Source organism: Trachypithecus francoisi, unplaced genomic scaffold, assembly GCF_009764315.1.
Source record: "Trachypithecus francoisi isolate TF-2019V2 unplaced genomic scaffold, Tfra_2.0 Lachesis_group16, whole genome shotgun sequence".
In the NCBI taxonomy this organism is placed as follows: Eukaryota; Metazoa; Chordata; class Mammalia; order Primates; family Cercopithecidae; genus Trachypithecus; species Trachypithecus francoisi.
In genome coordinates, this window is record NW_022681461.1 from 63,162,171 (window position 1) to 63,187,811 (window position 25,641).

A 25,641-nucleotide genomic window follows, 5' to 3' on the forward strand; every position below is an offset into this window, starting at 1 on the left:
ATATATATATATCTTGAATATATATATGGAGGATACACTATATTATATATATATGCACATATCCTCCATATCCATGGGTTCCATATTTGTGAATTCAACCAAATGCAGATCAAAATATTCAAATAATAATACAATAAAAATAATACAAAGAAAAAATATAGTATAAGAACTAGCATTTACACTGTATTAGGTATTGTAAGTAATCTAGAGATGATTGAAGTTATACGGAGACTGCACATAGGTTATATGCAAATACTGTAGCACTTTATATAAAGGACTTGAGGAACCACAGATTTTGGTATCTATAGCAATCCCTGAAACAAATCCCCTACAAATACCAAAGAATGGCTGTATATAGCTTTATTTTTAGAAATTAATTCACACAATTGTTGGGGTTGGCAAATCTGAAATCCATAGGGCAGACTAGCAGGCTGGAAACTCAGGCAGGAGTTGATGGCTATAGCCTTGAGGCAAAGTTTCTTCTTTTCCACAAAACTGCAGTTTTTGTTCTTAAGGTCTTTCAACTAATTAGGTGTGGCTCACCCAAATTATTTAAGTACTCTTTTACTTAAAGTCAACTGATTGTAGATGTTAATCACATCTACAAAATACCTTCACAGCCACACCTACATTAATGTTTGATTAAATAACTGGGTGCTATAGCCCAGCCAAACTGACAAATAAAACCAACCATCACATCCACCAAATCAAAACTCCAGGAACAAATGTTCAAATTACAAGCATTAAGATTATTCACTCTGAAGAAGTCTTTTTGGTACATTTAGCCTGCTTCCCTTTGCAAAACTTTCATGTGCAGTTGTCCATGCTAAGCAAAGTCTACCTAATCTAGGCACCTGCACTCAAGAGAGGAAGACCTCTGGAACCCATCCCATTCTTCCATCCCCAAAGCCCTTCCCCTAGCCCCAGCTGCCGTCCGCTCCTGGCTGGACCACAGCTGTAGCCTCCTCAGTTCTGCCAGCTTCCTGTCCATCCTGCTCTGCTCTGTTGTCCACCCTTCCTGAGGATGCTCTTTCCAAAACACTCATCTGATTGCATCTTCACTGATTAAAAGTTCCTCCAGGCCATTAAAGTGCTTGTGTCACTTAGCCAGGCAGCCATAAAGGCTTGATTACAAGCAACAGACACAAATTCCAACTGATTTAAGCAAAAGAGGAATTCCTGGAATAGGCCACCAGATGGAAGGAAAAGCTAAAGTCTTGAGAAGGGCAGGGATCCAGGCTGCCCTGGGGATCTCAGAAGCAGAAACAAATGGACCATCTTGTCAGAGCCAGCTGTGGGGATGAAGCAGAGTCAGTGACCTCAGTCTCCATGGGCCAGTTTTTAAGGAGAGGGTGTCTGATTGCCCAGGATTGATTCACAGGCCCACCCCTTGGCCAGAATGCACCCCTGATAGAACCACCAAGACTGAAATTAGTAAGAGAGGAGAGGATTCTCAAGCAAAGTAAGAGGTATTAGCAGAAGAGGGGAAAGAATCTGCAAGAAAGGACAGGACACAAGCTCTTCATGGACACTTCCAGCATCCAAAGGATCTTTCTACATCAGAGCCACTGCTAGAGCAGGGAAGGATTGCATTCCCTGCATTCAGCAGGGGCCAGAAGGAATGATGGGAGCAGTTTCCAGACAACTAAGGAGAAACAGGATTTTCTGGACTATAAGACAGGAGACTTAACCCCAAGGACTGTCAGACTGAACTCTAGTTTCCCCTGTTGTTTCTGGGCCATAGTTCTTCCTGAGAAATGCTAAGCCCAAAGTATGGATCATGAAGAACCTTCCCTCAACCCCTCATCTTACCCCTCTGTCCTCTCTCTCTGCTGCCTACAGAGGTCCTGAGAAAAGGGTCTCGGGACTGGGGTGGAGGGCGTCTGCCCTGAGATCACTGCTGTTGGGTCTCTGGTCTTGAGAGCACAGTAGGGGAGGACAGAGCAGAGTGGGTTAGAAGGGAAGTCACACTTACCTGGTATATATATATATATATCTTATTTCATTGTTTCCTTAATTATGGTCTGTTTCTCTGCCACTGGAGTGTGAGCTCCATAAGGGCAGAACCTTGTCTGTATTGATTACTCACTGCCGTGTCCCCACACCTGTTACAGGAACTGGCACATAGTAAGCACTTAGGAAAATACATATTTGGAACTGAATGAGTAGCCTGAATATCAGGTGGAGGCTACACTCCACCATTCTGTCTCTGACCCTGAGCCGGACAGGCAAGATCAGGCCTGGAACTGAGTCAAACCAGGAATCAAGAGGAGCACAAGCTCTGGACTCAGCCTGCGTTTGGCGTGTCACACAACGATTCTGAGGCTGCTTCCTTGGTTTTGAAATGCAGATTATACCACGCACTTCACACTGTTGGTGTGAGAACAAATGAGAATTGAAAGAGTGAAATTGGCACACAGTATGTGCTTTCCTCCCCGGGTGTCCCTCTGTTGTTTGCTCTGTAAGGGAGGAATTTGTTTTAATCAGACGATGAGAACTGAAAGTTATATCTCCCGGGGCTGGGGCAATGGATATTTTAGGAGAGCATCCTGAAAAGGGCAGTGCCTGGCCCGCAGGGAAAAAGAAAGCTCCAGTGGTAACATGTCTACACAGTGATGGGCCCAGGGATCCCAGCAGAAAATCTCATGCTGCAACCTCTAGCACGCCCAGCTGTGGCTAGGAGAAAGGCTAGCCACATTCGGTTGCCTCCGCTTTGAGGGATGGGACCAAAAGAGATATAACAGGCAACTTTAGAAAGCGAATTTTATTAGCTTCATGAGAAACAGCTGCCATGAGTCAAGGGATGGGGATAGAGCCCTGGTAGCTTCCAACCAAAGGCATGACTAAAGCCCACCTGTTCTTTCTACATCCTCAGACCAGGGTCTTAGTGGGGGTCCCAAGAAGAACACCCCACCTCCTTGCCCCCTCAGTGCAGGCACAGATTCAGGGAATGCATTCTTGTTGGACCTTAGGCTCTTCCACTCTATGATATCTCACTGAACAGGAAAATGAATCAAATCCACATTCTAGAAACTCAGATGCTGACAGATTTGGGATACGAGCCACTGTTCTGGATCGTCAGCCAGGAACACAACACTTTGAATCACCAATCAGAAAGTCAAGATTCTGGAATGCAAAATAAGAACCCCTTAACTTTCTAGCAGATTTCATCAGTAGCTCCACATTCTAGAATGCCTGTGTTACAAATCAACCAGAAATCTGACATTCTAGGTTGTCAGCTAAGAACCCCGTATTCTGGCAGACCAAATGAGAACTACTCCTAACAATCTGATGAGCTAACAAGGAATTCAGCATTCTGGAAGAACAAACAGAATCACAATATTCCAGATAATGAGTGAAACTCGAAGTTCTAAACGTCAGCCCCAACACTCACCATGCCAAACCAGAAAAAAATGAGCATTTAAGACCATCAGCCCTGGCCTCAGCACTCTGGAATGACAAGCACAAAGCTCTCCCCTCCAGAATGCTGCTTTCCTGCCCCTCAGAGCTCTGTGGATGGTCGCTCCACAGCAGGCCCATCATCCTGACTGGCATCCGGCACACGGAAGGAAACGTAGGGACAGGTCTTGGTGTTGAGGCAGACCAGCTTCTTCAGTGTGGCCGTCTTGACGATGTTAAAGCCCATCTCACCGCCAAATGTGCTCGGCTTCCAGTACTCCGGAGAACAGATGGGATTCCCTAGGAGACCCTTGAGGGAAAAAGGAGCTCCAATCTCTATCATACTCTCCCCAAAGATAGAGTTTGGATGGCACTTTTCAAGAAGCAGCCCAGGGTAGAACTCCAACGCATCAATGTCTCCATACAGCTCCTCCAACTCTGCTGCCATCTCCTTCTCTCCTGCAAGGAGATAAGGGGAAACGCTAGCGTCAGATTCATGATGCCATTAAGGTCAACCTGGGGTGTGACCCTTCTCTGTCCACCTTTTTCTGGGGATAATAGGGACTCCAGGAGAATAACGTGAGCAACTGAGCATGTGCCCTAGAATTTGGCCTGGTTGGCACTGGGGAAAAGGGTCAAGAAGAAAATCACAAATTGCTCCTCCTCAGGGACTGGGTCTAGGGAAGGAAAATGCTACTAAAGAGAAAGTCAGAGGCCTAGATCTGCCCCCAAACAGCCTGTAACCTTGAGCAACTCTGGGCCCTAATTATCTGATGATTACATAGAGGAGAATGCTCCCCATCTTGCTTCCTTCACAGACAGATTTCAAGACCTTAGCCTGGGCCAAGCCCTTTTATTACTAGAGCTCAAAGATGTAACATGTCCGAGCTCACACAGAAATTCAGTGGCAGTGTTCCTTCTGCTCCGGGGACCATTTCCCATGGGAGACTAAAGAATAACAAAGATTGCTGTTTCAGGATCTCAGGGAACTCAGGTACAGAATCTGCTCCACTCTGCAATACCCACATGTTCATGGATAGTGGCCAAGGGGAGACAGATGTGGAGCTTCCCTGCTTCCCTGCCCGGTTCCTCAAATCCATCCTCCATTGGGAACTCTCATGAGCCATGTCACACCCTGCTTCAGTGGCTCCCCACTGTATGTGACAAGGGTTGGCAACTTGGCTGCCCAATATCTGAGGATCTTGGGGAATATATATATATATATACACACACACACACACTCACATATATTTATATATACACACATATATATTTATATATACATACATATTTATATAGATTTGTATATGTATATGTGTATACATATGTGTATGTATATATTGATATATATGTATATATACTCTTCGTATATATTGATATATATGTATATATACTCTTCATATATATTCATATATATGTATATATACTCTTCATATATATTCATATATATGTATATATACTCTATTCATATGAATATGCAGATTCTTGGGCACCACCCAGGATGGTTGAATCAGAATCTGTAGGACAGGCATCTGAGATTTGGTATTTTAATCAGCTTTCTAAGTGATTTTTATGCAGCTGGCCCATAAGTGGGTACTTAGAAAGCACCAGACAGAATAAAACCCAAAATATTTAGTATGAAAGCCAAGATTCTACACGGTTTGGCCCCAACCTCCCACCACTAATCACCCCCACAGCATAAGCCCCTTGCCCCAGCCACATCTACGACTGTTTCCCCAGATACCTGCTGTCTGACCTCTATGCCTTTGTACTTTCTATGGCTCTGCCTAAAATGCTCCTCCCTCTCTTCTCCCACTGGAAACTGCCATCTGTTCTCCAAACCCAGCTGAAAAGTCACCTTCTCTCCCCAAGCAGGATTATTTACCACCCCGGCACAGCACTTCCACGCCCGTTGTAAGTCTGTTGTTACACATTGCCGCATGTATGGTCCCGTTCTATTTCCTTGATGTCTCCCTGACTTTGCTGCCAGTCCCTCAAGGGCAGGGACTGCATCCAGGAAACAACTGCTCACCTACGAGCTCCTGGAAAGAGGTGTAGGGCTTCATGCCAAACCTCTTGCGGTACTCATTGAAGGGTTGCAGCCGCATCTCCCGAGACTCCCTGATGACATCCACAGCCACATGCAGGACGTGGTGGTCCATGTTCCTGCCCCCACCGATCTGCCGAGAGAGAAGTACAGCAGTGGTCTGAGAGCCAGGCCAGGCTGTCCTGGAGCCTGGGTAAGTTCCTGGGACAACAGCTTCCAATGGGAGTCCCTTCTGAGCTAGGATGGAGAGTGCTGGACAGCCTAGCAGCTGTGATGCTGTAGACCTGCCCCTGGGCCTGCTGCTGTCATGCTGTCTCAGGAAGCCCTTCTGAGTCTCAGCTTCTTCATTTTTTGTGTGTGGGTTTTTTGTTTTTTTTTTTTAGACAGTGTCTCACTCCATTGCCCTGGCTGGAGTGCAATAGCACGATCTTGACTCAGTGTAGCCTCAACTTCCTCAGGCTCAAGCAATCCTCCCACCTCAGCTTCTCAAGTAGCTAGGACTACAGGCACATGCCACCATGCCTAGCTAATTTTGTTTTATTTTATTTTTGTAGAGGTGAGGTCTCACTATATTGCCCAGGCTGGTCTCAAACTCCTGGCCTCAAATGATCCTCCCACCACGGCCTCCCAAACTGCCAGGATTACAGGATGAGCCATCACACCCGGCAGCTTCCTCATCTTTGAAGTGTGGAATGGACCAAGAGGACCTCTCTTGTGGTTCACACTGCTCCCCAGTCCGTTGAATTACACCAACAGGTACTGTAACCCCCTGTGAAGGGAGGGAAAATAGGACTCAAATCTCAGGTAACCTCGTGAGATAAAAGAGGCTGCAGAAAAAGATTCTGATTACTAACAGTTAAGGCACATTAGTCTAAAGAAAGCTCTGGTGCTGGCCAGGCACGGTGGCTCACACCTGTAATCCCAGCACCTTAGGAGGCCAAGGCGGGTGGATCACTTGAGGCCAGGAGTTCAAGACCAGCCTGGCCAACATAGCAAAGACCCGTCTCCACTAAAAATACAAAAATTAGCTGGGCATGGTGGCAGGTGCCTGTAATCCCAGCTATTTGGGAGGCTGAGGCAGGTGAATCGCTTCAACCCAGGAGACAGAGGTTACAGTGAGCCGAAATCATACCACTGCACTCCAGCCCACGCAACAGAGCAAGACTCCATCTCAAAAAGCAAGCAAACAAGAAAGAAAGAAAGAAGAAAGAAAGAAAGAAAGAAGAAAGAAAGAAAGAAAGAAAGAAAGAAAGAAAAGAAGGAAGGAAGGAAGGAAGGAAAGAGAGAGAGAGAAAGAAAGAAAGAAAGAAAGAAAGAAAGAAAGAAAGAAAGAAAGAAAGAAAGAAAGAAAGAAAGAAAAGAAAGAAAGAAAGAAAAGAAGGCTCTGGTGCTTAGGATGAAACAATAACGTTCATGCTTAAGAGATAGTCATTTTAATAGAACAACTATAATTGGGCAAAAAAGAAAGGCATGGCTGGATGAAATCATATGAGCAAAGCAAGCAGAGGATGGTGCCAATTACAGCTTTACAAGCTGTGGGGCTGTTGAGGGTTGAACTGTGTTCCCCAAAATATTAAATATGTGTTGAAGTCCTAACTCTCTGCATCTGTGAATGCATCCTTATTTGGAAATGAAGTCTTTGCAAAAGTAATCAATTTAAGATGAGATCCTACTGGATTAGGGTGGACTCCAATCCAATAACTGGTGTCTTTATAAAATGAGGAGAGACAAGCTCAGGGAGTGCACCACAGGATGATAGAGGCAGAGACTGGAGCGATGCCTCTGCAAGCCGAGGAATGCCAGGGACTGTCGGCCACCATCAGAAGCCAAGGAGGCATAGAACCTTGAGAGGGAGCATGGCACTGCTGACACCTTGAATTCAGACTTCTAGCCTCCATTTGTTGCTCTGAGCTTCCCAGTTTGTGGTACTTTGTTGCAGCAGCCTAAGGAAACTAACATAGGGACCTCGAGCTAAGTTTGAGTTTCCACATATGTAAAAATGGGGAAGGGAAAAGCATCTACCTGATATGGCTGTGTTCAATTTAAATGGGATAAACTATGCAAAGCTGTTATCTCAGTATCGGTCACATGGGAACCCCTGAGAGGGTAGCCATGCACAATGGTTATCAGGGGAAGCCTGTCTTAACATCACTCACTCTTCTTATTATCCTGAGAGTCGCCTGTAATCCCAGCACTTTGAGAGGCCTAGGCAGGCAGATCGCTTGAGCCCAGGAGTTCAAGACCAGCCTGGGCAACATGGCAAAACCCCATCTCTATTTAAAAAAAAAAAAAAAAATCTTGCGAGTCAATACATCTCTGTGGTCTTTCTGCCTTGTGCCAGGTACGATGCCAGGGCTCTTCACACACATCATCATGGTCATTCCTTGAAAATGCTTTGGAAACTGTCCAGCCTCATACAAAGGTTACTGTCTCTGATCATGTCTTGTGTCCCCACAAAGAACCATAAAGAAACCCATAAAGAGGCCATAAAGCAGCCAGCAGCTGCCCACCTGTGGCAGCAAAAGCTAATTTTAGTCAAATTATCAGAAGGAAATGGAAATCCATGTATGCCACAACTTCATGACAGGGTTTAGGGACAAGGATTAGAGAGAAGCAGAGGACTGGGAGGCAACAGGGGAGCCAGAGACTGCAATGAAGCAGATGGGAGCTTCCGAATGTGCCGAAGGGGAGATTGAGGAAGGAGTTGGCTGGTAATTGCAGGGAAAGAGAATGTGTTTGTTTGCTAGGGCTGCCATGACAATGTATCACAGACTGAGTGGCTCAAACAATAGAAATTATTTCCTCCGGCCGGGCGCGGTGGCTCAAGCCTGTAATCCCAGGACTTTGGGAGGCCAAGACGGGTGGATCACGAGGTCAGGAGATCGAGACCATCCTGGCTAACACGGTGAAACCCCGTCTCTACTAAAAACATACAAAAACAAACAAACAAACAAACAAAAACTAGCCGGGCAAGGTGGTGGCGCCTGTAGTCCCAGCTACTCTGGAGGCTAAGGAAGGAGAATGGCATAAACCCGGGAGGCGGAACTTGCAGTGAGCCGAGATCCGGCCACTGCACTCCAGCCTGGGCGACAGAGCGAGACTCCGTCTCAAAAAAAAAAAAAAAAAAAGAAATTATTTCCTCCATCTGGAGACTGGAGGTTCAAGATCAAGGTGTTGGCAGGCTTGGTATCTTCCGAGGCCTCTTTCCTTGGCTTGTAGATGGCTGTCTTCTCCCTACATCTTCATGTGGCCTTCCCTCTGTGTGTGTGACCTAATCTCTTCTACTTATAAGGACACCAGTCACAGTGGATTAGGGCCCACCCTAATGACCTCAATTAAACTTAATTACCTCTTTAAAGACCTTGTCTCCAAATGCAGTCACATACTAGGGTCTGGCGGTTAGGATTTCAACATATGAACTTTAGGGGAACCTCAATTCAGCCCATAGTGGAGGCTTATGATTTAACAAACACCATAGGCAGGCACCGTTACATACATTACCATACCCTGAATGTCCTTATGTTCCTCAAATTGCCATGTCCTCTGACTTTCATGCCTTTCACCCATGCCGTCATCTCTATCTGGAACACAGCCATCCCCTGCCACTAACACCACCTCTTACCCTGGGAAATCTCTATCCCTCCTTCCAATTTCTGCTCAGACATCACTTCTTTCCCATAACCCACAACTCTGGGTCAGATGTCCCTCCCTGATTCCCAGAGCATGGTGGGTTTTTGTACTGTGGTTTATAGCGCACTCTTAGAATTCTGATAACATATGAGAAGCTCTTAGAACAGTGTCTGACACACAGTAAGGGCCCGAATGCTGTTAGCTGTCATATGACTGCCATCACTTTCTAGGGTGTGAGCACTAAAAGATGAGCCAAGAACCACATAGGTCTTGTTCCCACTACATCTCCAGTACCTGGCGTAAATGTCTGGTGTTATGGAATGAACAAATGAACCAAAGGATTCATGCGGGAATGCTTACAACTGCCCTGTAGAAGTGACACTAGCCCCATTTTACAGAAGAGGAACTGGAATTTGGACCCAGGTCTGCTGGATCCCTCAGCCCACCTGCCCTCACCAGCACTCCTCTGGGGCTTACCCGGCCAGCGCTCTGGCGAGAGAAGGCATCCACCAGGGCCTCGACCCCATAGTCCACCAACATGGAGGTGTTGAACAAGAACTGCTCGTAGCTGTACTCCTGGGAGCGCACCTTGAAGGAGTCAGGCATGAGGGGGTGCCAGTGGTAGAGATGGTTGAACTCCACGGCAATGCGATTGCGGTACTGGAACTGGACACCAAACAGCAACTCTGGGTCAAACTTTAGCTGCAGGAAGTAGCCACTCAGCTGCTGCACATACTCCTCGATGACAATCCTGATGGTCTCCCCTGGGCAGGGAAGGATTGGAAATAAGGTCAGCCAAGCACAGTGATTTAGATGCCCAGCTTGGAAAGCAGGCCAGTTCATGAAAAGTGCTTGCTTTTGGTCTGTTTATTGTTGTTGTTGATGTTTATTTTTATTTTTGGAGACAAGGTCTTGGTCTGTCACCCAAGCTGAAGCACAATGGTATAATTACAGCTCACTCCAGCCTGGACCTCCCGGGCTCAAGCAATCCTCCCACCTCAGCCTCCCAAGTAGCTGGGACCACAGGCGTGCACCACCACACTCAGCTTTTTTTTTTTTTTTAAGAGATGGGGTCTCGCTATGTTATCCAGGCTGGTCTTGAACTGCAGGCCTCAAGCCATCCTCTCACCTCAGCCTCTCAAAAGCCCTGGAATTACAAGTGTAAGCCACCATACCTGGCCTTGCTGTTGATGTTTAATTTTGTTTGGCCTCTTCCATTTTGTCTCTTTGTAACAGGATGTGAAAATAGAACTTTTGGTCTATTTTGACTGAGGTCTCAAGACAAGAGCACCAGCTACTCCCACATTTCAGAGGGAGGTTCTAGGCCCAACTAAGTGGGACATGCAAAGGAGGTGTCCAAGAATTGGTCTCGTGACCTCCCTCCTGAAGCCCATTAAAAGCAGGTGGAGAGACTACAAAAGATGGAAAAGTGGAGGATTTACTGGTGAGAGCTGTCATCATGCTGACACCCTCGGTGATAGAGGGGGACTTCAAGGAGACCACTCAGAGCTGCTGCAGTGGCAAAAAGGAATACTGAGGACAGAAGGGGAGCCCAGCCCTAAATATATTTCAAAAAACGTATTTCCTATATGTCCTTACATAGCAGGATTCTTATAAATAAATTTTTACTCTGCCCCTTTTGTAACTATAACCAGCTAGAAAGCAAAAAGCCAGAGAAGATGCAAATTGAATATTCTGTAACAAAATTAAAACTGGGCAACTAGATATTGAAAGAAACTGATATTTAGGCCAATTAGCCATTAGACAAATTGGCTTTTGGAAGTTGACCTGGAGCTACAGACTGTGGGATCAGTAGACCTGGATTCAAATCTTGGCTTTACCATTTCGAGCCACCTGAGCTTGGGCTGAGTTACTTAATCTCTCAAAACCTCACTTTCTTTAACTGTCAAATGTGTGTTATAATAATATCAGTGTGGCCGGGTGCTGTGGCTCATGCCTACAAACCCAGAACTTTGGGATGCCGAGGCGGTAGATCACCTGAGGTCAGGAGTTCAAGATCAGCCTGGCCAACATGGCAAAACCCTGTCTCTACTAAAAGTACAAAAATTAGACAGGCATGGTGGTGGGCACCTGTAATCCCAGCTACTCAGGAGGCTGAGACAGGAGAATGGCTTGAACCCGGGAGGCAGAGGTTGCAGTGAGCCAAGATGACGCCATTGCACTACTGTCTGGGCAACAGAAGAAGACTCCATCTCAAAAATAATAATAATAATAATAACATCAGTGCAATACTATATTAGGGTTGTTGAGAAAAGCAGACAATGAATACAGCGAAATTGCTGACACAGCGCCTGGCATAAGAGGGGGTGTCCATATATGTCGGCCAAAAGTAGGAATACTAAGTGTAGACGTGAGGGGGAATCCCTTTCCAATACTCGCATGTCACAGAAGATCATACTGAGGCTTGCAACCCCTTCCCATTCAAGAAGAGCCCCCTCCGTGATGGAGTGGAAGTAGCATAAATTTTGGTGGCAACCAGACCTCAAGTCTCCATCTGCTGAGTGTCCCTGGAGAATTCACTTAACCTCCCTGAATCTTGATTTTCATAGGGTAATCATACCCGGCTCATGAGGTTGTAGGGGAGTTAAATGAAGCACTGGATGTGTGGTGCCCTAGGGTCCTGCCTTTGGTCACAGCTTCATCTCCAGCCAGTGTGCTGGGCAGCCTCCAGCTTTCTCTGGTAAAGGTCTCTAGGATGCTGAAACTTCAGAACCAGCCTCTCTTCCCTCTAGTGACTGTTTCTATTCCTAGTGCCTGGCTCTTTGTGGCTCCAGTGAATTAGGCTCTATAATTGGGACCAGCCAGGCCCAGTGGTGCCCAGAGGTGGGGGAAGGGAGTTACTGGTGACTCAGAGTGAACATGGTCTGGACAGGGACATCAGGGGCCAAGCTCCCAGGCAGGAAACCATCTGACATTTTAGGTTGCAGACTCGCCCCCGTAGGGAACACAAAAATATCCTTTCCCTGAGTCATCTAGAAGCTACCAAACTGCAGGAAGGTAGATACATGCAGGGAAGGGAACATGAAGATTCCTGAAGGCAAGGCAAGCTAGAGTTTGACCCTGCACATGCTGGGGACCACAAGTGTGCATCTGGGTGCAGCACATGGGGAACTGAGACTCAGGGTGGCTAATCAAATGTGCTGAGTCACCCAGCTAATAATCAACCATCACAGTCATCCATTTTTCTGAAGGCCTGCTATGTGCTAGGTGCCTTCCCATCCATGATCTCAATAAATCCTTACAATCATCATTCACCCCAATGTACAGATTTGGAGACCGAGGTTTACAGAGGTTGAGGGGCCTGCTCAAGGTCTTCTGGCCACTAAGCAGAAAAGCAAGGATTCTAATCCCAGCCTCCACCTCTAAATACCCCCCAGCCCCCCGCTTCTCGGGATGGAGGGCATGACCTTCCAGGGCAGGGCAGGTCTGGAGTCCTCACCTATGAGGATGAGGCGGGTCGTCTGGAAAAGCTGCTCATCACCCCAGGTGGGGTGCTCAGCCTTCAGCAGGTCACACACACGATTGTGCTCGCGTAGCCAGAGCGTGGCATACAGCATGAGCCCGGGAAGCAGCCCAAACACCTCCTGGCCCACCGCCATCTGGCTCTGGGGCGGGATGCCTCGGGGGTAGTGCATCAACACAGGCGCCTCTTCTACCGAGGGCGGGTACATTTCTCCGTCCAGCACCTGTGGGATGGGGCCACCTGGCAACCTAAAGTTGAGGGTCACCCCCAGCTGCCCACAACCAACTCCCTCCCACTCCTGCTGGAGCTGCCAGTTCCCCTTAGCCAAGGCTGTTGATTCCACCTCCAAAATGTCTCTTAAAATCAGTCCCCTGCTCTCCATCTCTACCACCACTACCTCAAGCAACCCACCCTCATCTTCCACTCTGACTCCTTTCCCTAAGCGGGTTCCCTATGTCCACTCCTATCCCCAGACAGGCCAGTCTCTACACTGCACCCAAGCAAAAAAGAAAAAAAGAGAGAAAAAAAAAACATTTAAAAAAAAATATTGTATCATGAGCTGACTTAAAACCTTTCCAAATACTCTCTCTGCTCTTGGCAGAAAGTAGAATTCCTTAACATGGTCCCCACAGACATCTCTACCTTCCCGTAAAGTCATTGTTACCCTCGATCGCTAGGCTCAACAAATGCTCCCATTTTTATACTCCTTCCAAGTCACCAAGCTGCTCTCCACCTCTGAGCCTTTGTACTTGTTAAACCCTCTACCTGGAAAGTCCTCTCCCATTCTTAGCATCCCTAACTCCTCCTCATCCTTCATGCAACTCTGGGTTTATTTGTAACTTCCTAGGGAAGTTTTACCCACCATCCAAACACTCTAATGGCACTCACAGCTTCTCCTTGGTGGCAGCTACAAGTGTACCTAATTATTTGGCAACTTCTTCATTCATTCAGTAAATACATGCCAAGAGACTACTACATGCCAAGTCCTGTTCTTAGTCCTAAAGATTCAGCATCGAACTTTGCTTTGGTGCTTACCTAAGATTTGCATGATCCAATATGGTAGCCACTAGCCATGTGTGGCTACTGAGCACTAGAAACTTGGCTAGTGTGAATGGAGAACTGAATGTTACTTAGTTTAATTTATTTTATTTATGTTATTTAGTTTAATTTATTTAATTTATTTATTTAGGTTTTTCTTAATTTCTATTTGAATTTTAAAACTGATACTTCAGCTACTGGAAAACCTTTAAGGATGCATGGAACAAGTCGGACATGTCACAAGTTGGACATGTCACTCTACTTATTCAGCTGTACATTTTATGAAATCTTAATACAGATTAGATCACTCCAGTGAAAACTGAACATCCAAATTGAGAAGTCCTGTGAGTGTGAAATATACACCAGATTTTGAAGCTTTAGCATGAAAAAAGAATGTGACATATTTTATTAACAAGTATTGATTACATGTTAAAATGCTAATCACCTGGACATATTGCATTAAGTAAAATGTATTATTAAAATCCATTTCACCTGTTTCTGTTTCCCTCTTTTAATATGGACATTAGAAAATTTTAACTATGTATGTGGTTCACATTATATTTCTGTTGGACAGTTCTGATTTAGACAAAAGCCCTCGTAGAATGAGCATCCTAGAGTTTGTCTGTGGTTTTTTGAGGGCAGGGCCCATAACTATAATGGTCTCTACTCAATCACCTGTGCCAGGTATACTCTCGTGTCCAATTAATATTGCGGAATAATTAAATAAATACATGCAAACTACAAATGTTCATCTCCTATTGAGCTCCAAAATCCACCTCCCTGGCTGACATGGGAGGCCATGTCTGCTCCTCACTGGCTTCTCACACCTGCTGCCTCCTCCCAGGGTATACTGTCACTCCTGGCACACGCCTCCCACTCCCGTGGTTGGCCATCTCAGGACGTGACCAGAGCCGCCCTGCCCCAAGCAGTCTTTGCCAGAGAAGACCATGGGAGACCCTTCCCTCTGCCCTACCACCTGGCCCAGCACTACCTGGTACTTGAGTTTCCCATCCTTAAAGAGCCGCAGTTGATACTGACGCTCCAGATTGTCTCCATAAATGTGACCGAGGTCTACCTGTGGATAGAGAGGGGTTCCCTCAGGTCACCAGGGTTCCAGCCCACTGTCGATGACATGCGTGTGCCAAATTAGGTCCAGAGCAATTCTGAATCCTTCTTAGGTACTCACCCCATGGCCCAAGGCCTTGGTGAAGCCAGGACCCATCTTGCCAGAAGTTTTGAAGAACTGGTGGGTGAAGTGTTGTGCAAAGAAGGCAAACATGAGGTTCGTGCCTTGGGGGTCAGGTATGAACTTCCTCCTGAGCAGGAAGCGGCGGGCCAGGAGCTGGGCATCTGGCAACTGCTTCTTCCCTGGTTGGGGGATAGGAAACAGCAGTACCTTCTCCTATCTGGATCTTGCTGCCCTAGGGACATCTGGGCTCACCAGGCAAACTGGCCCTAGCAGGAAGCCCAGAGTGGCCTCCTCAGGACCACCTCCCCACCACCACCAAGTAACTCACTCTACCAAAAGACCCTCAAAGTATTTATGGGTGAAGTGGCATGATTCTTAGAATTTTAAGTGGCATGACTTTTAGAATTTGATTTAAAATACTTTACAAAAGTATGAGAGGGCAGAAATGAAATAAGATGAAGAAATTGTGGGTAAATGTTGAAACTGAAAGATGAGTACATAGTTCATTCTGCTTTTCTCTCAATTTTTGTGCATCTTTGCAATTTTTCCATAATGAAACATTTCACCAAAAAGAAATAAAGAAACAGAAAAAAACAAACATGAACTCTCTTCCGCTGAGTCAAGGTTGCCTGTGTCTGCAACTGACTATGCCATTTGCTAGCTGTGTGAACACAGATAAGTCATCTCATCTCTCTGAGTGTCAGTTTTTCCATCTTTAAAAAGGGGCAAATGATGCCCATTTGATACAGTGAATCTGAGGATTGCAAGAGATAATGTAAGCATGGCAGAGAACCAGTGGGTATAATTTTTTTAAATCAAAGGTCAGAAAGCTTTTTCTAGAGAAAGCCATAGAGTAAACATTTTAGGCTTTGCAGACCATACGGACATGTCACATCTATTCAGTTTTTGCTATTGTAGCAGGAAAGCAGTCACAGATGACACATAAATAAATGCATGTGGCTGTGTTCCAATAAAAGTATTTACAAAAATGGGGAGGTGGGCTGAATTTGGCCTGCAGGCTGTAGTTTGCCAACCTATTTTATTTATTTATTTATTTATTTATTTTTGAGACAGGGTCTCACTCTATTGCACAGGCCAGAATGCAGTGCCACTCTGCACTCTGGCTCACTGCAGCCTTGACCTCCCGGGCTCAATTGATCCACCCACCTCAGCCTCCTGAGTAGCTGGGACTACAAGCACACACAACTACACCCAGCTAACTTGTGTATTCTTTTGTAGAGAAGGTGTCTCACCATGTCATCTAGGTTGGTCTTGAACTTCTGAGCTCAAGCAATCCACCCACCTCAGCCTCCCAAAGTGCTGGGATTACAGGCGTTTGTCACCACACCTGGCCCTGTCAACCTATTTTAAATGATGCCAATCTTTCTATGTCTGGCATAAAGACAAGTCATCCTTAGAATAAGTATTGAGAGGCCTTCCTTAATTATGTCAGTGTCAAATGAGTTGTCACCCAATGCCCTCACAGAAAGGAATAGAATTTTTTGAGTTCTGGTAAAGGTATCTCTTCACAATGCATCAAGATGTGAGCCCTGATGTTGAAGGTTCAAGATCAATGGAAATTATTCGGATTAAGATGGCTGACTGGGTTCCTCTGGCAGCAAAAAATATCAAGTACCCCTAAAGAAAATCCACCAAAAGGGAAGTTAGAGCAGTGATCCATCAACCGTAATTTGGAATCATCACTCACTGACACTGGGCAAGCATTGATTTCAGTAAAGTTGGCAAGACCTAGCTATCCTGGTAGAACGGTCATGCTTTGGGAATAGCAGCTAACCATGTGATTGAAAACCATCAGAGTAGTGCCCCAAGCAGGGACAGGGTGCAAGGTTTTGAACCCAAAAAAGGACACAACCATGAGGATGCACAGGACTGGCATTCAACAGTGCCACCATGTGGCAGGAACTGAAGTATAGAAGCAGTGGACTAATGAGCCTCTCTTGTCCTCTCTGTACTTGACAATGAACTGATGGATCTGAAATGAATAATATCCCAGGTTTTTGGATAATTGCAGGTGGCATGGGAAAGTCTTACAAGGAAGAACCCTGCCAGTGTGGCTAAGTGGAGTCTTGAGCAATGAAAGAAAAAAAAGTGACTTATCTGTACCTTACACTGGTGAAGCATGTAAAACTATTTACATTTGTAAAGAACCAAACACAGAGACAGCACCCAATAAATAGCTCACTATTCATTCTTTCCTACATCATAACTTCCAAGTCACATCCACCTCAGCGGGATCTAACTCATCATTAGAAAAGGATCAAGCAAAGAGGCACCCTGGAACTATGGAAACATCAGTCTGACTCTAGGTGACCTCAGGCAAGACCCTGTGCTGCCCTTTCCTGTTCTCAGCCCAGGCTCTGGACATGTCATATGTCTTGCTTTGGTCTAGCCATCTGCAGAATTGGGTCAATAATTGTTCTTCTGCCTGATTTTTTTCCAAAGAGGAGAACTGACCACCTCCTGTGATCCCCAGGTCCAGCTCCTCACCCCATTTTACCTTTGGTTCCCATGGGCGTGGGGCAGTCTTTGGGCACAGAGGGCAGAATACGAGTGTAATAGCTCACATTGGAGAAAGACTCCCAGCTGATGTAGTCATGTGCTGAATTGTAGGTGGGAGGACTGGGGATAAGGTTGGAGCGCACTGCAGAGAGCAAAAATAATGGTGACAAGGGTGTTTCCACCCCCAGCTCCACCCCAGTTCCTGCCTCCTCCTGGATTGGGGCTTATTTTATCTGGCATCATAGACTCTCCCCACCCACTACCCTTATCAGATGTCAAGAATTCAAAAGGACTGGCAGGATTGCTTGCTCCCCCAGGTCAGGGGGCCCTGCCCCACACCCACCTGTGAGTACCAGGCGCATGAGCATCTCTCGGATGAAGGTGGCATTGACAAACTCCCAGAACCAGCGCCCGTGTGTGAGCAGGAAGTGGGTGAAAGAGGGGCTGGGCCGCAATGAATTCCGGAGCCAGGTCCACAGGCCAGCTGCAGGAGCAATGGGAGTCACTCAGTTCATCGCTCCTAGCAGGACCAGAAGTAGCCAGGGTGGAAGATGAGGCACTGAGGACAAGGGCCCGGATGGAACAGAGTAGCACCTATGGGGAAGTGGGTAAGGATGGAACCTTGGGAGCAATGACACATGACAGAGCCAGAACCAGGCATGAGGACAGGGGGCAGGGCATGTGGTGAAGACGCACCATGGAACCCAGAAGCAGGGAGTAAGGGTGGACCAAGCGTGAGAGTTTATGCTGAAGCCAGGTCAAGGAGAGGGGCAGAGCCAGGCAAGGAAGGAGAACAGGGCCATGGCCAGAGAGGAGGGTAGGAAGTTAGGGTCTAGGAGAAGGGGCCCAGGGAACAGGAGGGTGCAAGAGGGCAGGAGTGAGGGCTGAAGGCCCAGCTCACGGATGGTGCAGTTGGGGCCGGAATAGCCCGTGCGGGTGCAGTCACACTGGTAGCGGTCAAGGCCGAAGCGGACACAGATGCCCTGGTGCTGGCATGGATAGTAACAACAGGGATTCACTGTGGGTGAGAAATGGAGGTCAGAGACCATGCTAGGGTGGCCTCCTAACCACCATCTAGCCCCTGATGGGGGAATGAGGGGCCAGAGGCATAGACTTAAGTTGCAGCTCCGTCCTGAATCACTGGGTACCAGAGCTCCAGGGTTCCCCCAAGAGCCCCCCACCGTTCCCACCTCTGTGAACATAAAGCACCCATCCTGACATTTCCACGCCCTGCTCTGGAACTCCAGCCTAGCCCACATCAGGCCCCCAGCGGAAGTGCCCCCTCCCTCCCTATTGCCACCAAATGGCGGCAGGAGAAGAGTCCAGAGCACTGGCTGTGACACTGAAGGTTAAGAAAGAGCTGATAAAACTCCGCAGCCACGAGCTTCTAGAGCGTTCACTTCCTGCCTAGTCAGAGTCCAGCAGCAAGGGCAGGCTGGGGCGGGGGGGCAGTCAGAAAAGGGACAAGGATGAGGAGAGGGACTTCTCCCAGACCACCACCCCAGGCTCTGAGCACCTGAACACTAGGAAAACGAGATCCCTCACCACCCCTCCATTTCTGCAGAAGGTAGAGAAGAGCAGGTATCACCATGCTCACATTGCAGATGGGGAAATTGAAGCCAGCAAAAGGGAAAGCCAGACCTATCATCCCACAAGTCTCACCAGACCAAATGCCCATCCCTTCACTTCCAGTCCGCCCCCACAGCCTCAGCAGCCAAGTCTAAGGAAAGAAGTTTTCCAGAACCCTGGGGACAGAGGATGGGTGTGCAGAAGGAGGGGGACTCCAAGGTCTCAGCTGCCTCAGCCCCCATTCCTGATGGAATCAGACTTGGCCCGCATCAGGGTGGGGTCTGGGCTCTAGGATCCAGAGGAAGGTCACAGACCAAGGGAATAGGAGAGATAGGACTGGAAAGATCTCCTGGGAGGGTGCGTGGAGCTCTGGCGTCCGCCCTGCTGCCTCCTGCAGAAACTCTATGAGAAAGTCCCTCTCAGCATCTAACCCAGATCCCTCAGACCACCATGCCCTTGCTAAATCTGCCTCCGTGATCCCTTAGCAGCAAAGTTACAGACTCCTCAGGTTCAGAAGGATCCACTATCACCCCCACCACCACCACTGCTCAGTGAAGGAAGCTGAGGTTCAGGGAGAGGTGACAACTTGGCCAAGGAAACAGAAGAGAGCTGGGTAGACCAAAAACTCCTAACTCCTGGCAGGAGGCTCCATCTCTGACCTTACCCAGAAAACGCCGGGCTCCTTTCTGCAAACATACTTCCTTATCTGGGCTCAGAGCCAACGTTATAGGGAACATGTATTCTTAGTGCAACTGGTTATTGCAGGTCAAAAGGGTAGTGAAAGGCGGGAGCAGCTGAGGATGAAATACTGGGGTGCTAGGATCAGAGAGCATGACCTTGGGCAAGACCTGCCCACATCCCCTGCCCTGGTCTCAGTCTCCTCACTTCACAGCACAGGGCTTGACCCGGGCAGCAGAGTCCTCTTAGTCCCCACGTCGAAGACAGAAACACCAAAACACCACCTCACATACACACACACACACAAGCAAGGACCACAAGAATCATGCAAATAGTTTTGCTTAAGCCCTGGCAACTCTCCACAGCCCCACAATGGCCCCAGCAGGGGTGTAGGAGGGAGGGGTCGGGGGAAGAAGGCTGGACAAAAAGGCTTTATCAGGCAACCACAGGCGAACCTGGCAGGCAGGATCCAGGGAAAGGGCCTGGCAGTACCCCAGCCCCCGCCTCCCCCAGCCACAGGCCCAGAAAGGCCAAGAGTCCTCTGGATCAGCCCCTGTGCTGGCTCAGAGGTCTGGTCCCCCCAGAAAGGACTTGTCACCTTTGCTGGAACTCTCCTTCTTGCCCCTCCTGCTGGTCTCTCTCAACTGCCCAGGAGCCCCTGTAGCACCCACTGCCCAGCTCCCAACCCTGGCACACAAGGCCCTCTAGGACTCAGGGTCCAGTTCTACCACTCTAAGGGCACAGGGGTTAGGCCTCCCCTAGGCTCAATTTCCCCATCCCTGCCACAGCAGGGATCTCAAAATGAACTCCAGAGGTCCCTGCAGTTCAAACACTCTGCGCCAGCCCCTCCCTTAGCCCCAAACCCTCAGCGTCTCCATCCTTTATCCAGGCTGTTAGCCTCCTTAATACATTTCCTCCAAATCAGCTGAGCCCACGCCTTGCCTCCCCAAGAAGGCTTCCCCGAATGTCCACACTCCCTCCTCCCACTCTCCCTTGTCCTGGCTCCGGGTTCCAATGCAACCTGCTTTTCTCCACCATAAGCTTCCAGGAGAAGGGACTCCCACCCTTTCCCTTCCCCAGCTTTCTCTTCCCCCAGTACAGGCTATGCACACAACTGGGGCTTAACCCAGGTCTGGGATCCAGATGTGGTAGCCAGAGCTTAACAAATGTTCGTGGAATAAATAAAATGAAGTCAGGAGACTGGCCACCTCCACCCTGACCAAAGGGAGTCCCTCATCTTCCAGACCCTCAACAGCTATCTGAGGTGGAGCCAGAAGGCCTCCCGCCGTGGCCCTAGAGCTCTGCCTCGGCAGGCAGAAAAGCCACAAGCTCCAGACGCTGAAGCTGGAATGGCTCCCCACACCCTCCCCGCCAAGAGAAGCTGCACAGAGCTGAGGCTCCTCCCTCCCAGGCCGGCCTGTCCAGCTTCCCCCCTCCTCCCCCCCCCCGCTCCCCACGTTCTTTCCATAAACACCAGCTGCTCCGGGACAGGAAAAGTTCTCCCAGGAAGGACAACAGTGGGTCTGCTGCTGGTGCCCCAGGGTGTCAGGTTGGGCAGAGAGGAGACTGGGTGCCACTAAACTACAGCCAGCCAGAAAGCCAGGGCTCTAGCTGACCAAGTCCACAACCTTCCACACCAACACTCATTTATCTCCCCAGCACTCCCTAGGAGAGGTAGGTGAGACTCCCCATTGCACAATGAGGAATGTGAGGCCCAGAGAAAGCAGGAGGCTTGCCCAGATCCCTCTGCTTTGAAGTTGCGGAGTCAAGACTTAAACTTCCTCCTCCTCCTCCTGCTGGAGGTGCCCAGGACTGGATTTGGGGAAGGGATGGAAAGGGAGAGTCGCTTTGATGCACAGACTGGGGATGACCCAGGTGAGGTGGATTTGTCACATTCCTTCAAAGTGAAACTTGAAAATCCAGAACGAATGAAACCAGGACCCCAGGGGGATCACCATCTCCTGCCACAACCAGACCTTTAGGAAGTATTCATACAGGAAGGCCTTCCTTCGGTCTAACTTCAATCCTGCATGTTTTCATGCCAACTCAGTTCTGCGCTCAGTGGAGGATATCCCTGTTCATCAAGAAAGAGAACCAGGGAGATGCAGGCACCAATCTAATTCACTTTGAGTCCCCCACACTCAGCACAGGGCCAGGCACCAAGTAGTTGCTCAGGAGAGCTGTATTAGAGAGCGGATGCTCTTACCGGCTGTGCATTCTTGCTGAAGTCCCTCCCACCTCTGGAGCCTCATTTTTCTGTATATCCCATGAAGGGGGTGCAGCAGGCGGGCTAAAGGAGGCCCTTCCATTCGACATCCAGGCCTTCTACTCTGGGTAGAACCAATCTGTCCCTCTCCATTATTTGTATCAGTACAACCTTCCCACAACTGTCCCATCATCAGAGAACCTTCCCATTTGCTCTCACTGAGTCCCCAAGACACGTGGAGGCAGACGTGACCAGCACACCACACTGCATGACAGACACACGCGGCCGAAAGGCCAAGCTGCTAGTCCCCACCCCCACAGATGAGAACTGTCCAGGACTGCCTGGTTCCAGAACCTTTCCAAGGGTTTGGGCAAGGAAACATCCCCCAGCCCAGAAGTCAGGGCTCCAGGTCCAGGACTGAGCGTGACTAGGGGACAGGCACAGCCGGGGAACACCAGGTCCTCCAGGATGCGGAGGCGTTAGGCTGCAAGACTGCCCAGTGAAGAGGCAGGACCCAAATCCCCTAAACAATAATATTTAGAGAGGCTCTGGGGACCTGGCAGCCAGAAGGAAAAAAAAAGGGTGGAGGACCCTGACTGGTCTGGCCTGGGTCCCAGTTCCCATACCTAAGCACCACCGCACCAGACCTAGACAACTGGGCCCAGCAGCTGGAAGAGCCTGCTGGAGAGGAAGCCCCCTCCTGGTCCACAGACCCAGCTGGTGCTGGCAGAGCAGATGCAGGCGCCTGGGCAGCCTTGGCACGGCTGGGAGCTTTCCCCATGTGCCCGGGTCAGTTGGCCTGGGGCTCCTCTGCCTGGCACGCAGCTCTAGTTGCCAGGTTGTGCCCTATCCTCATCTAGAAGATGGGCACTGAGTCAGGTCCAGAGACTAGAGGGGAAGTACTTGAGGATTCAGGGTTCACTGGTACAGCCTTGCCTCCAGGCTGGCCTCCATCTCCTCCCCTAACAGAGAGGGAAAGCAGCATTCTCTCCCTCCGCCTGCCCTCTCAGGTGAGTGCAGCCCTCATCTCTTCATCTCCTTTGCCTCTAGAGGCAAAACACAGGCTTTGGCTTCCTGGGGCAGATGCCCAAGTAGCTTGACCCTCAGTTTACTTGCAGACTTGGAAATATGAGGGCAACCCAGACCTTCTACCCCTGCACTCCACCTGTCATTCGTTCTTTCCTAAATCCTTGCAGGAGCCTCGGTACCGGCTTTCCGGCCTCCAGTCTCATCCCCACATTATCCATTCTCAGCCTCCTGCTCCCAATTACCCTTATGGTGTTTCACGGTGGAGTCTCTTACTGTTTCCCCCACCCGCCACCTCCTTCAAGGTCCAGTCCAAATGTCATCAGATCCAAGTAGCCTCCCACAATTCTTCGCACTGAGAGGCAGCTGCTCCCTCCCCTGAGCACCGCACATCCCTGCTCCCTCCCCTGGGCTCCTCACACCCCTGCTCCCTCCCTTGAGCTCTCCACACCCCTGCTCCCTCCCGTGGGCTCCCCACACCCCTGCTCCCTCCCCTGGGCTCCCCACACCCCTGCTTCCTCCCCTGGGCTCTGCACACCCCTGCTTCCTCCCATGAGCTCCGCACAGCCCTGGTCCCCTTGGATGACAGTCTGTTGGCATTTCTGGCCTGTCAGCTCCTCCCAGCTCTGTGTCTCCAGGCCCCAGCCAAAGACTGGTATAGATAAGCCCTTGGGAATGAAAAAAAAAAAAAAAACAATTCCATGTAAACATTTATTATACAAAAGGAAACAGAAAAGGCAAAGAACAAAATAGCACAGACCGTGGCTCATTGTACATTAGTGAATGGACTAAAAAAGAACACAGGCGAGTGGCCCTGTATACCAAGAGTTCCTGGATGGAGCCAGCTGGGGGCTCAGAGGAAGTGCTGGGCTGATCCAGGGACTGACAAGATGGTTCAGCCAGGCAGCCTGATGAGCCCCTTCTACTCCCCACCACCAGCTCACTGTGAGGACTCAGACAAGTGGCCTCACTCCCTCTGGGCCTCAGAGTCCCCTTCTGTAGACTGGGTCTAACGCACGTCTCTGGCAGGGCTGTTGAGAGCACCAAAGAAGTGGATATCCACAACCAACCTTTGTAAACTTTAAAGTGCTGGCCACATGAGTTTTCCTCCTCTTCTTCCCATAAACCAGACTTTTATTCAACCCAAACCCTTTCCTAGAGCACCCTCCATCCTCTCTTTGGGTTCCCTAAATGCCACCCACCCAAAGCCTCTGTTTCAGGAAACTTGGTCGGATCCAAAGTCCATGTACGTATCTTTCCTCTCTCCCCTAAGCACCAGATCCTTAGAGCATCACAGCAGAAAGTGCAGACCCCTTCTGCCCCCTCCTGCCCTCTCTGGGTCTCATTTTAGAGATTTTACACAGCTAGGTGGTGGAGGAAACGATGTCCAGCTGGGACACACGCTCACACACATGCACACACACAGAAACAGTAAGCTGGGGGAGGAAGGCTGGCTGAGGGAGGAGCTGAATTCCTTCACCTGGAACCTGGCACATGCATGGGGGAGGGAGGGGCGGAATTTCCCCATCAACCTCCCCCATGAAACCCAGAATGGCCCATTGTGGGTAGAAGCAGCTTTCTGTGGAAAGACCTTGTGAAGTGTGTGGAGGCAGACAGACCTGAGTTCAGATCCTAGGCCCACCATGTGTTGTGTGAGCTTGGGGGATCAGGGCACCTACTGAGCCTCAGTTTCCTCATCTGCTCAGTGGGGATCTCTTAAACCCCAGAGGACACATCGCGTCTCCTAAATGTATTTCCATCTCCCGTGTTCTCCCAAAGTCTTCACCAGGGGAGACCTTCTCCACTGGCAATGGGAATCAGGATGGGTTCCCAGACGGTTAGCGGCTGGAGAAAGGGAACTCATTTCCCTTGGTGCCTGCGGCTTCCTCCCAAAGAGGCCCCTATAGGAAACAGTGGGGTTGTTGGGTGCAGAGGCTACTTAGACATCTGGGGCCCAGAACAGGTGAGGGGGGTGGATAGGGACTGTCCCTTCTCCCCAAGTCGGCACCAGATCCCACTCTGCTGTTTCCCCTGAAAGGCCCATTAGCCAGGCCACACTCCCGGGGGGCTTCAGAGAGCCCCCATCCCACCAAAAGACTCAGCCTCAGTCCCCTTTCTCAGCATCGCGAGCAGAAAGGGGAAGCTGAGCCCGCTGGAGGGGAAGGGAGGGGGTTGAAACCAGACCAGGGGCGCAAGACTGGGGGTTCCCGTGGGGAGGGATGGGCCGCCTACCTGGCGTGGGCGCCCCCGGGTCCGCGAGCAGGACCGGGAGCTGCGGCAGCAGGAGCAGGAGCAGCAAGAACCGGAGCAAGAGACTCCCTGCAGAGGAGAGAGACGAGGGGCTGAGCCTGGCATTCAAGGCTCCGCCAGGAGGCCAAAAAAATTCTTGGCCGCGCGGGGCACCGGGGTCACACTCACGGCTCATAGCGCGGCTGCTGGGGTGCGGGACGCAGAGTGCAGGCTCCTGTGCGTGCGCCTCGCACACTGCCCGGAGCTCCGGCCCCTCCCCTCCCCACCCTTCTCCCGGCTCCACCCCGCCCCTCCCTCCAGCTGTCACTTCAGCCGCCCGCTTACTTCCTCTGCCCAGTCCCGGCCAAGAGCATTTTATTAATTAGTGTATGATCGCTGCTAAGGCGGCTTTTCACCCGAGATCCTTGAAGCACTTACGTTTCTAATGCCTGGTGGCACTAGATATAGACAGGAAACTGAGGCTCAGAGACGATGCTCAATGCTGAGGTCACTCAGGGCTTAGGGACAGAACTGAGGATGGAAGAGACTCGTCTGAACCACACACCCTGCCCCGCAGAGAAGAACGGGTCTCAGAGTCCTCTTCTGTAAAATGGGTCTAACGCACT

At 49.4% G+C, this 25,641-nt stretch overlaps 1 protein-coding gene across 5 annotated transcripts; it reads right to left on the reverse strand.

The window, feature by feature from the left end:
- Window positions 1-345: 345 nt before the first annotated feature.
- On the reverse strand, window positions 346-25,317 carry PTGS1 (prostaglandin-endoperoxide synthase 1). Of its 5 annotated transcripts, XM_033237550.1 has the most exons (12): window positions 25,205-25,248; window positions 25,019-25,105; window positions 24,466-24,687; window positions 18,209-18,325; window positions 17,651-17,791; window positions 17,306-17,449; window positions 14,785-14,966; window positions 14,590-14,673; window positions 12,537-12,783; window positions 9,554-9,840; window positions 5,432-5,579; window positions 2,747-3,858 (listed from the first exon to the last, which is right to left on the reverse strand). In XM_033237550.1, the coding sequence occupies exons 3-12, from the start codon at window positions 24,482-24,484 to the stop codon at window positions 3,503-3,505; spliced, it is 1,725 nt and encodes a 574-aa protein (XP_033093441.1). In that variant the 5' UTR covers window positions 24,485-24,687; window positions 25,019-25,105; window positions 25,205-25,248; the 3' UTR covers window positions 2,747-3,502. The 5 variants fall into 5 exon arrangements, with proteins under 5 accessions (XP_033093444.1, XP_033093442.1, XP_033093441.1 ...); XM_033237553.1 differs by lacking the exon at window positions 18,209-18,325 and having other exon boundaries at window positions 346-3,858; XM_033237549.1 differs by lacking the exon at window positions 24,466-24,687 and having other exon boundaries at window positions 25,205-25,317.
- Window positions 25,318-25,641: the final 324 nt, after the last annotated feature.